This window comes from Lycium ferocissimum, chromosome 9 (genome assembly GCF_029784015.1).
Source record: "Lycium ferocissimum isolate CSIRO_LF1 chromosome 9, AGI_CSIRO_Lferr_CH_V1, whole genome shotgun sequence".
In the NCBI taxonomy this organism is placed as follows: domain Eukaryota; kingdom Viridiplantae; phylum Streptophyta; class Magnoliopsida; order Solanales; family Solanaceae; genus Lycium; species Lycium ferocissimum.
This window is the reverse complement of record NC_081350.1, coordinates 65367620-65381875: the sequence shown is the minus strand read 5'-3', so window position 1 is coordinate 65381875 and position 14256 is coordinate 65367620. Positions and strand designations below refer to the sequence as shown.

At 37.1% G+C, this 14256-nt stretch overlaps 1 protein-coding gene across 5 annotated transcripts; it reads right to left on the bottom strand.

The window, feature by feature from the left end:
- Window positions 1-832: 832 nt before the first annotated feature.
- On the bottom strand, window positions 833-14235 carry LOC132031490 (probable uridine nucleosidase 2). 5 transcript variants are annotated; one of them, XM_059421475.1, is made up of 9 exons: window positions 13975-14226; window positions 13271-13386; window positions 13029-13088; window positions 7226-7411; window positions 6773-6877; window positions 6581-6677; window positions 5354-5461; window positions 5130-5265; window positions 833-1253 (listed from the first exon to the last, which is right to left on the bottom strand). In XM_059421475.1, the coding sequence occupies exons 1-9, from the start codon at window positions 14021-14023 to the stop codon at window positions 1145-1147; spliced, it is 966 nt and encodes a 321-aa protein (XP_059277458.1). In that variant the 5' UTR covers window positions 14024-14226; the 3' UTR covers window positions 833-1144. The 5 variants fall into 5 exon arrangements, with proteins under 5 accessions (XP_059277458.1, XP_059277461.1, XP_059277460.1 ...); XM_059421476.1 differs by lacking the exon at window positions 833-1253 and adding an exon at window positions 1258-1372 and having other exon boundaries at window positions 13975-14235; XM_059421478.1 differs by lacking the exon at window positions 7226-7411 and having other exon boundaries at window positions 13975-14234.
- Between the last annotated feature and the right edge of the window lie 21 nt (window positions 14236-14256).

Genomic DNA, 14256 nt, shown 5'->3' with positions numbered 1-14256 from the left:
TCCCCAGACCCCACACTGTGGGATTCAACTGGGTATGTTATTGTTGTTGTTTTCTAAATTTACAGCTTATGACTAATTAGGATGTTCTTCAACTTTAAACCCCATCTGCATTACTCTTGAACAAGTTGTCGCGTTTTTGTTTTGATGATCAGAGTGTTGGCCCCGTAGAAATGCAGAGTAAAGTTGCGTACAATAAACCCTTATAGTCTGGCTTTTCCCTGAACCCCACGCATGGCGAGAGCTTAGTGCACTGGGTTGCCCTTACTATAGGCTAAATAATACTATATGTAATGTACTATGTAATCCTATTCTTTTCTTAATAATGAATCCGACATCTAAAATACGACTTTTGAATTTGGGTCAAAGAGGGCCAAAATTAATTTAACAAGGTTAATTGTCTCAAACACCGTCACTTGCCAAAAAAAGAATTGGTTTCCCATCCCGTGTACCCATATTGGAACCCGACTAAATCCGAATTCGTGCCAAGTAGTCCCACATTGGGGGTCAAAGCACTCCCTAATAATGGTGACTCCGTACCTAAGCGGGCTCGAACTCGAAACCTCATGGTTAAGGATGAAGTAGTACCGGCCACTACACCACAACCCTTATTGGTCACTTGCAAAAATTACTTTAAGGTTTACTGTCTCAAACGCATCATTTCAAGAGGGTTAAGTAAAATTCAATCCCATTCTACAAATAACAATTTTTCTCCATTTATTAGCATATATTTTTCTCCATTATTTTATTTTTAAACTTGACCCCTTGATTGGTTGTAAAGAGAAAAATGTCACCATTTACCTCTGACCATAAAGCATACAAGTATATGATACCCTTTGTCAGTTTAGAAGAGAAACTAAAATGATGACGATGTTGGCTTCTACAGATCACTTTATTCCACAGAACTCAGAAACAACAGATACTGTTACAACATTTGCAGAGATGCCATAGAAGCAATAAACAAAATGAAATTCTTCTTGGTGATCGACGTATGTTCCATAATCATAGTATGAAGGCAATCTTGCTACCATCTTCCTCTTCAAATCAAAACAAAGTTTTGAAAAATGTCTGAGTTGCAGACAAACAAAGAATCGAACGTGCAGTTGGATATACGTCAAATAACTTCTCTTTCAGCAAACAGATTCTCCTAAGAATTGATGAGTCGTTCCATGACCAATTTGAGAACTTTAGGAGCATCAACAGTTACTGCCACTTTTACTGAGGGTTTGTCAGACCATTCAGTGACTTCAGCAAACCTTATATGTTCAACAGTAAACATAATAAGTGCTACTTATCAATCAAATATCCCTCAATTTTAAACATTTTATGTACAAAGATGGAAATTTCCTAGAGCATCAAACAGAGCCAAAAACACCTGCATAGAGAATTTTAGTCATTTGAAACACGGTTGTCTAGTCCAACTCATCAAAACAACAGATTCAAGTTCTTAAACTCAGAGGCCTAACTAAAAAAGACAGCAAAAGAGTCTAGTTTTCAGCAAAAAGATAGTTGCAAAAGAGATATTTGCGTTTCAAAACTTTATTCACTTTTCCACAAGCCCTTGCATTCCTATCCAGCCATCTTGTAACAATCCAACCCCTCTTTTTGAGCATTTGTTTACCAAATCATGATTTGAAACCTTGTACAAGTCAATAATATCATTTGGGCTCGTTGACACGGTTTGGATTAGGACCCGAGGGGCTCGGATGAATTTCGGTACCATTACACAACATTCACAATTGCAGATTTTGCTGATGCAAGATTGTGATTCGCGAACGCGAGGGTTTTGCCAGGATCCTGAAGAGGAGGAAAGCTGGTCACCACGAACGCAGGCTGGGCTCGAAGTAGGGGGCATCTGTCAGGTGGGCCTAGTTTCCCTTCAAAACGAACACGACCACAAGGGCCGCGAACGCCTGCCAAGTTATCCCACCGCGATCGTGAAGAAGGCCCGATCAGTATATATACAGCAGTGACGAAAAATAACAATACTTTTGAGATCATGATTTGGTATATACCCGATCAGTATATATACAGCCAAGTTATCTCAGATTTGGGATCAAAAAAAGTGGAATTCAACCTACAACTAAAGGTATGATTCCCTACACTACTCTTGATATTATACTTGGTTTTGGTATGATTTGAACCATGAAATCTCGGGTTTTCATAGTCTAAACTGGATAGTTTAGACCTAGGTTTGAAAAGGGAAAATTGAGCTACTAGACTAGCAAACTAAGTCAAAATTGGATTTTGATTATAGATTTGGAATCCGTAGCTAATGAGTAACTTGATTATGAAACTTGTTCCCGAATTTGGACAGTTGAGCCCAGGGTTGACTTTTGTTGACTTTGACCTTGCAGCGTCCTAAAAATATGAACCCAACTTTAAAATTTATATCAGATTTCAGAAATGTGTATATTGCGTAGATAGGAGTCGTGGAGCAAGGAAAAGCAAGAAAAGTGAAGGAGCGACTTAGGCCAAGTTCGACCGCGATGTAAGTGAGATTTTAGTTTCTTGTTTTGCTTGCTTTCAATAAAACATGCTATTTGAGTTGCTTAATGCACTTAAAATTATCTAGTTCATGTGCGGGAAAAGTATGAGCTAGATAGCTATTTCTAAGTATCCGGTATTGGCCATAAGGGCCTTAGCTATATATATTTATACTGTTCTGTGATACTTTCAGCAGCTATTGGTATCCACCATGTTTATTTAGCCGCTCTTAGTAGTTGATGATATTGAGCATGTCTATTATCTATTTTTGATTCTAAGCATGCCTATCAGCTGTATAGATATTTGAAATATCTGGTTTAGTAGTTGTTATACTTGTCTATTATTTAAGCTGTATTACTTGTGGGTAAGACGTTACTCCTTTCCTTTTACTAGATATGCCACTTATCAGATAGCGACTCGCAAATACTGAACGCTTGTCGGGTAAGTCGGGTAGTCAATGTACCGTGCAAGGTGGGTTAGACATACAGCTAATGCTACAAAGAAGGGGTACGATGTGAGTTACTCCATGTCGCGTAACTCGTAAGTAGTTTATGATCAGCAGCAGCATATAGTCAGCAGTGTTTAGGGGTAAGATGTGGATCAGCTACCCATATCTGTAAGCAGTTCATATTCAGCAGCGGGATCAGCTACCCCTATATTTATGATACATCTTCATTGTAATTGCTATCTTATTCATTCCATCGTTATTAATATGTTTAGATTAGAGGGTTCGCCTAACAGGGGTCTGGGCTTGCGGGTGCCCTGTCACGGCCTAGATGCCAGATTTGGGTCGTGACACATATATTACAATAGGCAGGTGGGCGTACAAAAATCATTTCAGCCAATTTCCTCCAAGAATACACGAGTCAGCTAAGCAAGAACATTCACAGAATTTATGGGCATAGTCCATGAGATTACAAAAGAAAGAACTATACAAATCCATATTGAGTTAGTCATTTCACCCAGAAACGATGGTTCAGGTTCTTCCTTTTTGAAATGATACCTAAAAGTAGAGGCAGATCTTGGATTTAGATTAGATGGGTTTGACCTTAGGGTTTTAGCATTAAATTCATTGTGCTTCTGAAATTATGCGTTTAGATTTAATATTCATTTAAAATTTAGTGGATTTTCACATATATATTTAAATTGCGTGTCAGAAATATTGGGTTAGGTTGAACCCGCAGCTCAAAGGCTGCATTGCCACTGCCTCAAAGTGAAATAGATATTCCTCTTTCTGAAAGGAAAAGAAAATGTTGCTTAATAAGATGTGCTAATTTAGTTTCATCACACGTGAATAAAATTATTGGTGTCTTATTTTACATACATTCGGGAAGGATCTTTTTTCTTTCTTTTCATTGTTAAAAGCATTGTATTAATCTCAGCAACAAGTGCTGTAAAATATGAAGGGACGATCTTTTTTGATGAAGGGAGGATCTTGCCATGTTATCTCCATCACAACCAGGATAGACCATCGCAATTGAGTAAAAAAAAAAAAAAAAAAAAGAAAAAGATGTAGTGAAACTAGGACAACATCTCTGAATTGACCGGGCCACACTCAAGAGAGTTAATGGAGGTTGAAAACAAAAATATATAGTTAGTGGGCTGGCAAAAAGAAAACAAAAAGGAAATTGTTCACACTATCTCCCTCCCCCTCTTCCCTGGAAAAAAGCACTAAGAATTCAAATTGTATAAACTTTACTTCTTGTCTCATCGTTTGTCTCGATGACACTTTCCTGTAAACACTGCATTCTCTTATTAGTTATCACTGTTCCAGCCTGATTGATATTCTAGAGGACAGTATGTTTCTTTATTAAGAATTAGAAGGTTGTCAAGAAGATAGTCATGTTGCTTTCTTGAGAGGAATGGTCATACAGACATTGAGTCAATATTTTTAGAGGCAGACCTAGTGTTAAAGCAGCGGGTTCATCTGTTTTACAGCGCTTCAGTTGAGTGAGGAGAATATTCAGGGTAGATATAAGATATAGAGTTGGGACATTTGGAGTTCTAACTCAACTCATCCTCTCCTTTTTCAACTCTAGGATTGTCAGTTTTCTCTCCCTCACTACTCTCTTTCTTTTGTCTACCATCCTCACTTTTCTTTTCACTTTGATCCTCAAGGATGACTTCACTTGACCCTCCTTTAGAATGAAAAATGACAAAGAAGATTTAGGTACACACAAGAGTTGGTTTGTTCTCTTGACCACAACATAATTATCCCACTCCTGACCATACGGATGAACATGAGCATGCAACTGTAGGATACATCACAAGAAGCCTCCCTATGAGAATCTCCTTTGGGTTCATGGAACTGAAGTGGGCTTGAGGAGATGATTCTTGAAGGGCCAAAAATGGGAAGGATTGAGGAGATTTTCCTTTCCTGCTATCCCTTTACTGAAGGAAGTTGAAACCTCAAAGTACTGTCCTATAGTGTTATTCAAATTTGGCAAGTACCTAGGACCAGCTGGAATTGTCAGTCAAAGATAGAACCACATAATACTGATGGTGCTAGCAATCTAGAGAATAGGAAATGTGCTCAATCACTCTTTTGTTGTGCATCATCAGGCAGTGCTGGGAAGAGCCGTCTTTGAGAACACAAAAAGTGGAGGAGGATACACTCAATCTTCTGAAAAAATGCAACAGTTTACCTCTTTTGTTTGTTATAAAATAGAGTCAGACCCCTTGTGATGCCAGTTGTTTGGACACGAACCACACCTTCTGTATAGGTGATTAGCGAGGGATCAACAGCAGCAAGCAGGGCAGTTGGATCATGAAGGTAGACGCCTATGTGGAGTCCCAGTTCCCATAAAATCAGAACAATGAGCATGGACCAAATAATATACTAAGAAATCTAGTTTGGCAAGAGACAGACCTTTTGTGCTGTATGCATCATGGTGATAGCCAAAATAGACACCCAAAATCTTGTCAAGGTACTTGGCAAACTTTCCGTTACACTTCGCCAACTCGTCTCGATCAGAATCTGAAAAAAGTAAATAAATATAAATAAGAAGGATAATTCTGCGGGAAGCTAAATAAAATGGTCCAAATTGTAGCATCTACGTTAAGGAGGGAAGAAAAAGTAAAAAGTACAAAACACATCTCAATCTAGTAGTACAAAACTTTCCTCTACATATTGTTACTGTATGTGGTAAAAGTTAGTTATATATGCCCCAGTTCACCAAGTAATAATTTCACCATTACGTGAGATACTGTATTATTTCCTGACATTTGTTGGCCTATATCACAAATTGATTTCTTTTCCCAAAGAATGATTAACAAGACAATATAAAACATTCGAGTTTCTTACAAGTTGAACACTGTAACTACCAGTCTGCTAGTGAAATCTGCTACGGCAAGAATAAAAGAGAAAAGCAAGGGTTTCAATCTCCAGTTAGATTTGGGTTATCCGAGGAACTCCAGGACAAGAACCCGGATTTGATAATTTTTTGTCACCCAAGCATAGGGGAAGGTGGAGAGATGGCTTTGGAGATCAGATCATGCCCACTGGATTGGGTGCATAAAAGAGTTTCTTCTAAAGCACATGCAGCTGTACTTCATGAAAGATCCACCAATATGTATTTACATATTATTATTCAGATAATGCTCAAAAATATTTCAAGAGACTATGTTGTTCTTTAATTTCTCTATTTGTTCTTTAATTCCTAATCCTCCTATGTTACTATCTTCTATTACCAGATATTTTAAATAGCTATCAAATATCTTATTATATGTATCCGCATTTTTTATTTGCTGAATGCTGACACTTAGTGATGTTACACGAGACGTGAAAAGTAATTTATTTAAAGTTATTTCTCAATCTTCTCTTTTCCTTTCTTAATTCAGCGTCCTCCAACTGTGCTACAGTTACCAAATATCTTAAATAGTTTAAGAAGGTATGAAAAATCAGAACTTCTAGTTGGCTTTGCAGAATATTTAGGAACTGACATGAGGATGGTCCAAAATGCATAACCCATTCTTTTAATAGTCAAAATGACCACTGCTGTAGATGCAACAATTTGAATGCAGGAAATGAAGAGGAACAGAATATTTGAAGTACCATACTAACAGGTTATTATAACTTAAGCAATCAAGAAAGTACCAGTAAGGATAACTTGATGTGTAACATTTATTCCAACTGCTAGAACATCAGCACCGCTAGTAAATACAATATCAGCAGCATCTGGGTCTCCAAAGATCTTGTGCAGATGAGCAACAAAACAGGCATGAAAATAACTTAGAGAATACACCTGAAAAACTAAAGCATGCTTTTGGATGTATCTTAGTAACTTACATTCGCCTCAGCAGCTGGATTCACATTTCCGTTTACAGAAAAGGCACCCCCAAGAACAACAATTTGTCCAATGTTTTTAACAAAAGCAGGATCTGATTGAATGGCCTGTTTCAATATGCAATTTCAGTGAACAGTTTTATTAGGTTATTATCTACTCCTTCCGTTTCAATTTATGTGGCATAGTTTGAATGAACATGAAGTTTAAGAAAGAGGAAAGTTTTGGTATTAAACGTGTCATAACATTTATGTGGCTACTAGACTTTTAAAACATGTTGTCTTAAACATGCCATAACATTTGTGAAGGCTTGTCGTTAAGGGAAAAATGAAAAGTTTAAGTTAAATTGTTTCCAAATTTAGAAACTGTTAGTCTTCTCGGAACGGACTAAAAAGGAAATGCTGCCACATAAATTGCAACGGATAGAGTAATACTTAATTGGAAGATTACATACTTACTAGTGCTATGTTTGTTAGGGGACCCAAAGCTACAACAGTAACCTTTCCAGGGTATAGACTGGCTTGTTGAACGAGATATTCAGCAGCATTCTGTTCACTACACTTTCCATTTGGTGCAGGAAAGTTTTGGTTCCCAAGTCCATCCGTTCCATGAACAAAATCAGCAATTCGAAGTTTTGTACCTTTCTTTACATGAATTAAACAAAGTAAGCAGAAACACATTCATAAGGAAAAAGCATTTCTAAGTCTGCTGCCTATTCTGACTATTACCTTTTCTCAAAAAAAGTTTGCTGCCTATTATGCTAAATGAACATTTAATCAGAAGAAAAGCACAATAAAATTTAGAAGAAGGAAATGTTATTGGTAAACCATATCAGAATTCTGCACCAATCATCACTGCCAGGGCAGAAAATGCAAGAAATTAAAAAAAGAAGCTCCAGATACACGTCACCAGTTCTTTTTATCATATCTCCTACCTATGCCTTAAACTGCGGATATATTCGCTGCTAAGTCAGGTAATGTAGGTTAGAAAACAAAAGTCTAATGCTATTTCAGAAAGCAGTTTGTTCTAAGCGACTGAGCCACAACCTTCTGGGTCTTCCTAAGAGAGCATCTTCCTTTCCACTTGTTAAAATCGCTCTCGGTACATGGAGAAAGCTCTTGAAACTTACCTCATAAACTTGGAGTATCAAAGAAGCATCTTGAAGCATTACTCACAAGCTCGCTAAAACAAAGTTCTTAATACAATCTAAGATAGAAACAGCATCGGAATATTAAGTAACAATAATTGAAAGCTAACTAAAGATAGAATTTAATTAAAATAATAGAAGATAATCTGAATAGTAAAACAAAGAAGAAACGTAGAACCTCCGGATGAGTGTTTCAGGCAACAATCGATATAAGAGTCGATCGTTTCCAAAGAAAGAAAAAATAGAACCCAAGATATTAAGAAACAAGAAGAAGATTACCCTCGAAAATCTCAATTCTTGAGATCCAATCGTGTCTCAAATGGAGTTCTCCAATCTCAACACATGCAAAAATATTCTGATTCACCCACTAAGGATGAGCTTAGAGCTTTATACAGGTTGGGGTATGGCTAGAAATCTCAAAATTAGCCCCAAAAATAATAATAATTGGATCACAGTCACATGACTGTGGTTAGATAGTGTCACATAGCGCAACATGTTGGAGCTCCTACACAGTCAAGCTAATCAAGCTCAAATAGCACAACATGCTGGATCTCCTACATGGTCAAGCTGACCATGCTCAGATAGGCTCATATAAGGAGCTTCTTCCTTTGCCCTTCTCATTTTCTTTGCCACAGAACTTGTTTGATCCCGGAATTGATCATTTCTCTTTAAACATTTCAACTATAGAAATATCATCTACCATGTCTCCTACACCAAAAATATAAATTCTGAAGACATCTATTCTTTACAAAAGACATATCACGTTTCTGATTTTCAAAAACATCTCTTATTCCTTGCTAATCAGATTGTCCAAAAAATGCAAACAGGGACGGTATGCCAGATTTTCTTCAAGTTTTGCTTCCTTTCTGACTCTGCCAACATTTCAGCAAGCCTCTCACACTATATGGCATCACCCCACATTTCAGCAAGCCTCTCACACTATATGGCATCACCCCACAAAGGTTAAGGAAGAGGTCCCCAATTTCTTTTGTGGCTACAGTGGAGGAGACCAAAAATCAAAGAACAAAAAGTAGTGATCCTTTGATTAAGGAAACTGCAAGTATAGCAAGAGAATGAAATACAATGTTTTGCGCATCCTTTTAACGGTTTTTGCTAACAGCATGGAAGAAACGTTTTGTCACGCCCCAAATGACACCAAAAGTGCTTCATACATTTTCATTGTTCATCTGTCTCACCCATTCTCTTTATTTATCTTGACTATATTTAAATTCCTAACTACCAATGTTTCTAACACCTAAAACTTTAAGATTGCCAAACACTATCTGAAAGAGTTGGTTTGGGTTTAGTCAACTTTTTCATGCAAATTGAAAGAGTTGGTGTGAAAAGAAAGAAAAGGAAACGTCAAAGAAATACAAACGGCCGCAAGCATGAGAAAGAAAACATTTAGCAAATGCTCTGCAAATGTTTTCTATGGCTGCTGATTTGTTTGGTAAAACAAAGATACCAAATTTGACTTTGGGTTCTCTTTCTTGTCACCAATGACATCAAGGGGAGGTTTTACCTCTATAAATAGGCAACATTCCTCCTCTTGTAGAATTATCCAAAAATTATAAAATTCTTGTAAGAGTAAATAGTTGAGAGAGCAATTCTCTTAGGGTAATTGGGATTCTCCCCTTTCTTTGTTAATAAAATAAAAGCAAGTGTTTTCTGGTGGATGTAAGATATGATCCGAACCACGTTAAATCTCGTGATCTTTCTTGTACGTTTCCGCTAACAAGAGAAGGAGGTCGGACCAGAGAATAGTTGTCTTTAATTCTGCCAAACTCAATTCTGCCACCAAACCTTTCAACCAAATAGCTTTTTTCACTGCCTCAGCTGCTGCCATGTATTCTACTTCTACTGTGGACAAAGCGAAAATTGACTGCAGAGTCAACTTCCAACTACGGCCACTGCCAACAAGAGTAAAGATTTATCCAGTTGTCGATCTTATTTTGTCAAGATCCCTTGCATAGTCAGAATTCACGTAACCGAGAATTGAAACACCACCAACACTTTTCGAAAGGTCAAACCAACATTAGAAGCTCCCTTGAGATATCCACTTGACAGCTTCCCAGTGTCTCTTTCCTGGGTTGGACATATATCTGCTTACCATACTTATTGAGCAATATCTGAATGTGTACACGCCATAGCATACATAATGCTACCAACTATGCTGGCATAAGGAACCTTTGACATATGCTCCATGTCATCCTTGGACTGAGGCATCTGCAACTCTGAAAGTTTGAAATGAGGAGCTAACGGTGTACTTACAGGCTTGCACTTATGCATATTGAATCTCTTAAGAACCCTTTCAAGAGAAGACGGTGTTATGCATAAAACTATTTGCTTTTATATGCTTAAAAAATACCACAGTTAAAGCTCAACTAAACTCAACTACATAAAGCTTCAGACAGATTGGCAATTAGCAAATCCAACTAATTCATTAGCAGTTGAATACGTATCGAACAACTAGCTAGAAAAACATCGGTGAACGAATTGAGATTTTATATCAATTAATCAAACAACTGCACCTCAATCCAATAATATACATCAATTTCAGTATTAATAAGTTGCTTGTTTATACCATGCTTTAAAAGAGAGAATTATTAGCTACTTGAGTTTTAGATAAAGAGCCGATGAGTGCGTTAGCAAGAGCACCAAAAGGATTAGAAGAAGAAGAAGAAGTTTCGCCACAACTCGGAGCACCAGTTGCCAAGTCTCTCATCACCATCACTTTCTTCTAATGATTTTCTTCCCTCTTTTTTTCCTGTATTATTAATTATTATACGATAATTGTAGTCAATTGAAGGAAGAAAAAAACAAAGAAGAGGTGTAAAGTTGTTGGGTAGTGATTGTGTTGTGTGTGTCTAGGGAAGGGCTCGACAAGAAATCTGGCATGCCAATCTCGAGCTCTTGGAATCAGTCATATCTATCTCTGCTTCTTCGCATAGCCTTCTTTTGTGACTGGGCCTTCTTATTGTCGAGCCTTTTGCGCTCCCCAATAGCAGCCCCTTTGTATAGAGAAAGGAGATTGGTCATTCCAGAAAACTACAAGTTTGCATAAGATACACGTAATTGGTATGTAACAAGTGCATAACATACAGGCAATTGGTTTGAGACGCATACATCTTATTTTGTTTTTCAGTTGCTCTTCATATGGAGGTGCCAAACTAATCTCTTCGGAATGTCATATGCAGAGTACAAGCAGAGTAACACATATTTGTTGCCATAACCTTCATTATTGCATGATGTTGAAAGTACATATTCATTATTAGAATCATTTATCTGCCCACTTGTGGATGCACTCGCCATTTCCTTGGGACTTTGACATTGGGCAATCTTATTCAAAGTGCCCCTTCTTGCCGCAACCCCCACACTCAACATTCTTCTTATTCACACGAGACTTTGATCTATGCTTTGATTTGCTACTTCCCGATTGACTAGTCCGGCCTCTCACAAAGAGCCCAATTGCCTAATCATCTCTGTCTCCTTCGAAATGCCTCCGCACATCACTAAAGTTTAAGTGTCTGTCGTACTTGCTCAAGGGTGATAGACTCCTTGCTTTACATCATTGAATTTTCGATATCATGATATCCTGAAGTCAATAAAATAGCAAAGCACATGCAGGCATCTCCTCATCCTTTTTAATTCCCGCATAGCTGTAAGTCCATGACAAGTTTACTGAATGCGTCTAAATGATCTAGTAGCAAAGTACCTGACCCCATCTTAATTGTAACAACATCCTTGTTGTCACCGATCGGTGCAAGGGACAGTCGGATTACACTCAATGCATCCCCTTCAATATTCTCCTATCAGAATCTAATAGACAATTCGAATTTTCTGTTAATAACATCAATTGAACCTTCCCTCCGCAATAATGCCATCATCTAGATCTTCCAAATATTAATATTGTTGCGCGCACTAAATCTATTGATTTCAAACTTCATGGAACACATCTTTGCTTGTTCTTCCTCCCTAGATCTTTAAAGACCCCTAACGCTCTAATACCAATTGTTAGCAGAAACGTAAAAGAAAGAACCCAAGATTTAACGTGGTTCAAATCAAAGTGATCTTACGTCCACAAAAGAACAACTACCTTCTATTATTAACAAAGAAAGGGGAGATATCCCAATTACACTAAAGAGAATTGCTCTGTCAACTCCCTACTTTTACAAGGATTTTATGATTTTGGGATAATTGAAATTTGGCATCCTTGTTTTACCAAACAAATCAGCAGCATTAGAAAACATTTTCTTTCTCATGCTTGCAGGCATTTGTATTTCTTTGACTTTTTCTATTTTTCTCATTCTTTCTTCTCACACCAACTCTTTCAATTGGCATGAGATGTTGACGAAACCCAACCAACTCTTTCACTATCTACTCAAATCCACTCCAACATTCCAGGAAAGGTTGCTCTACAGAACCATAAGGAAGTAAAGATATTCAGTAAGAGGGTAACCAAATTCCACCTTGACTCGTTCCTTCTTTGAGTTTTGGTCCTAGATCTGAAACACTCGAAAGGACCAATCTAGCACTATCTTTTTTCTTTTCTTCTCAGAACCACATTCTTGTCTTGGATCCCGTGATAAACAAGCTCAATGTCTTTGCATTTGACCTTTTTTCTTTTCTGGGGCGAGGTAATACTTATTATTCTTCCTCTTATTCGTTTTCTCTTAACAGTTTCACCAACTCAAAGAAAGTTTCACCTGGCAAGCAAAAGAAAAGGGGGGAGAGAAATAGAGAGACAGAATATGTACCAAGGCAAGTCTATCTAGTGTGGATCATCATAACAACAACAACGACATAGCCAGTGTGGTGTACACTGCACGTATCTAGGGAGGGGGGTGTACACTGTACGTAGAACTTACCCCTACCTTTGTGGGGTAGAGAGACTGTTTTGGATAGACCCTCGGCTCAAGAAAACTGTTTTCAGAACAGGTTTGATGAAAAATGCAAGGGTAAAAGAAGTGTGATGAAAATATTTAAGACAAAAAAGACTTGAGTCCCCTTTAACGAGTAAATTTAGAGTGACAACAATAACTAAAAAGCTTGGAATATGTAACAGTTAAGCAAGTTAAAATGAGCAACTGAACCTAGAGTTGAGGATCACATACAGTGATTGTGACATGAGAGCCTTCAGCCACTGGAATATCTGTCCTCCCAGCTATCTCCAACTGAATCATTAACACCTCAAATCAATAACTATGAGTATACCAAACTGAGGAGCAAAGCTGACCCAATAATCTTTTACCGTTTAAAATTTACACTTATAATATAAAATAAGGCAGAAAGATTTAGCAATTATCGAAGGATGGTAAATGAAAAATCATACTAAGCGAGAAAATGGGAAGTTTACCAGATGTAAAGCATTTCTGGTTGCTAGAGTTGTGTAGACATTTCCATATATCGTTGTAAGCCCTATCACCTCAACTTCAGGAGATTGCAATGCCACAAATATCGCCATTGCATCATCTGAACATATTCATAAGGGATGATTACAGCCCAATACCTTTGGGTGATTTACTTTACAAAATAGCCAATAAAGTATAGCTTTTGAATATTTATACTTAAATATACATATCAGACGTTTTTGTTTTGTATATTTAGGCTACTGCCGGTAATTAAGTTTGGGCAAAGGGTCATAAACGAAAGAATCCCTATTCGTAATAGCTCAATTAACTCAACAATACAATTTCCAAAGTAATCTTGGAAAGCTTAATTCAGCTGAAAAGATAAAGTTAATTTGTCAGATGGTCAACTCAACTAATACTTATTATTTCACAAAAAGTAACTTTCTTTGTTGAAAGACATTAAAATCAAGAATAAAGATAACTTTTTGATATAATAATTGTTAATTGAGCGACCATTTGAGAAAAAGACAGAACTAGTAGTTTTTAGAGTAGCGGTAATTTCCAATCCTAATGCAAAATCTAGAGAAAAAGAAAACCCAGATAAATCTTGGAAAAAGATTGGGATTTTGTGAGGTATATTAGAATATTTTTAAAGTGTGTTGAGAAAATACAAGTATGTCTTTGAATAATAAAGGAAATGGGAAGATACCAATGCCAGGATCAGTGTCAATGATGATTTTCTTGGGTTGTGTAGCCATTTTGTGATGACAATTGAATCTCAATTGGAATTTGAGTCTTGGATTGGAGTGATGAAAATGGAGATTGATATGCCACCGCAATTCACACAAATGAATTATAACTACACTACTTAGTTTTAAAATAAGTTATTAGTAATATAGTTGTCATCTTATGACCTGATCCCCTATCCCTTCTGTTTATTTGTTGCTTTAATTTTGTAATGTCGGGTTTCCGACTTGTTGAGCTTATCTTT

What these genes read in the sequence shown, in the direction of transcription:
- LOC132031490 (XM_059421475.1), bottom strand. Translation starts at nt 14,023, where the DNA reads ATGGCTACACAACCCAAGAAAATCATCATTGACACTGATCCTGGCATT. An exon ending in TGACACTGATCCTGGCATTG is followed by an intron (nt 13,387 to 13,974) that starts GTATCTTCCCAT and finishes GAATATGTTCAG; the next exon opens with ATGATGCAATGGCGATATTT. An exon ending in CCCTAACAAACATAGCACTA is followed by an intron (nt 6,878 to 7,225) that starts GTAAGTATGTAA and finishes ATATTGAAACAG; the next exon opens with GCCATTCAATCAGATCCTGC.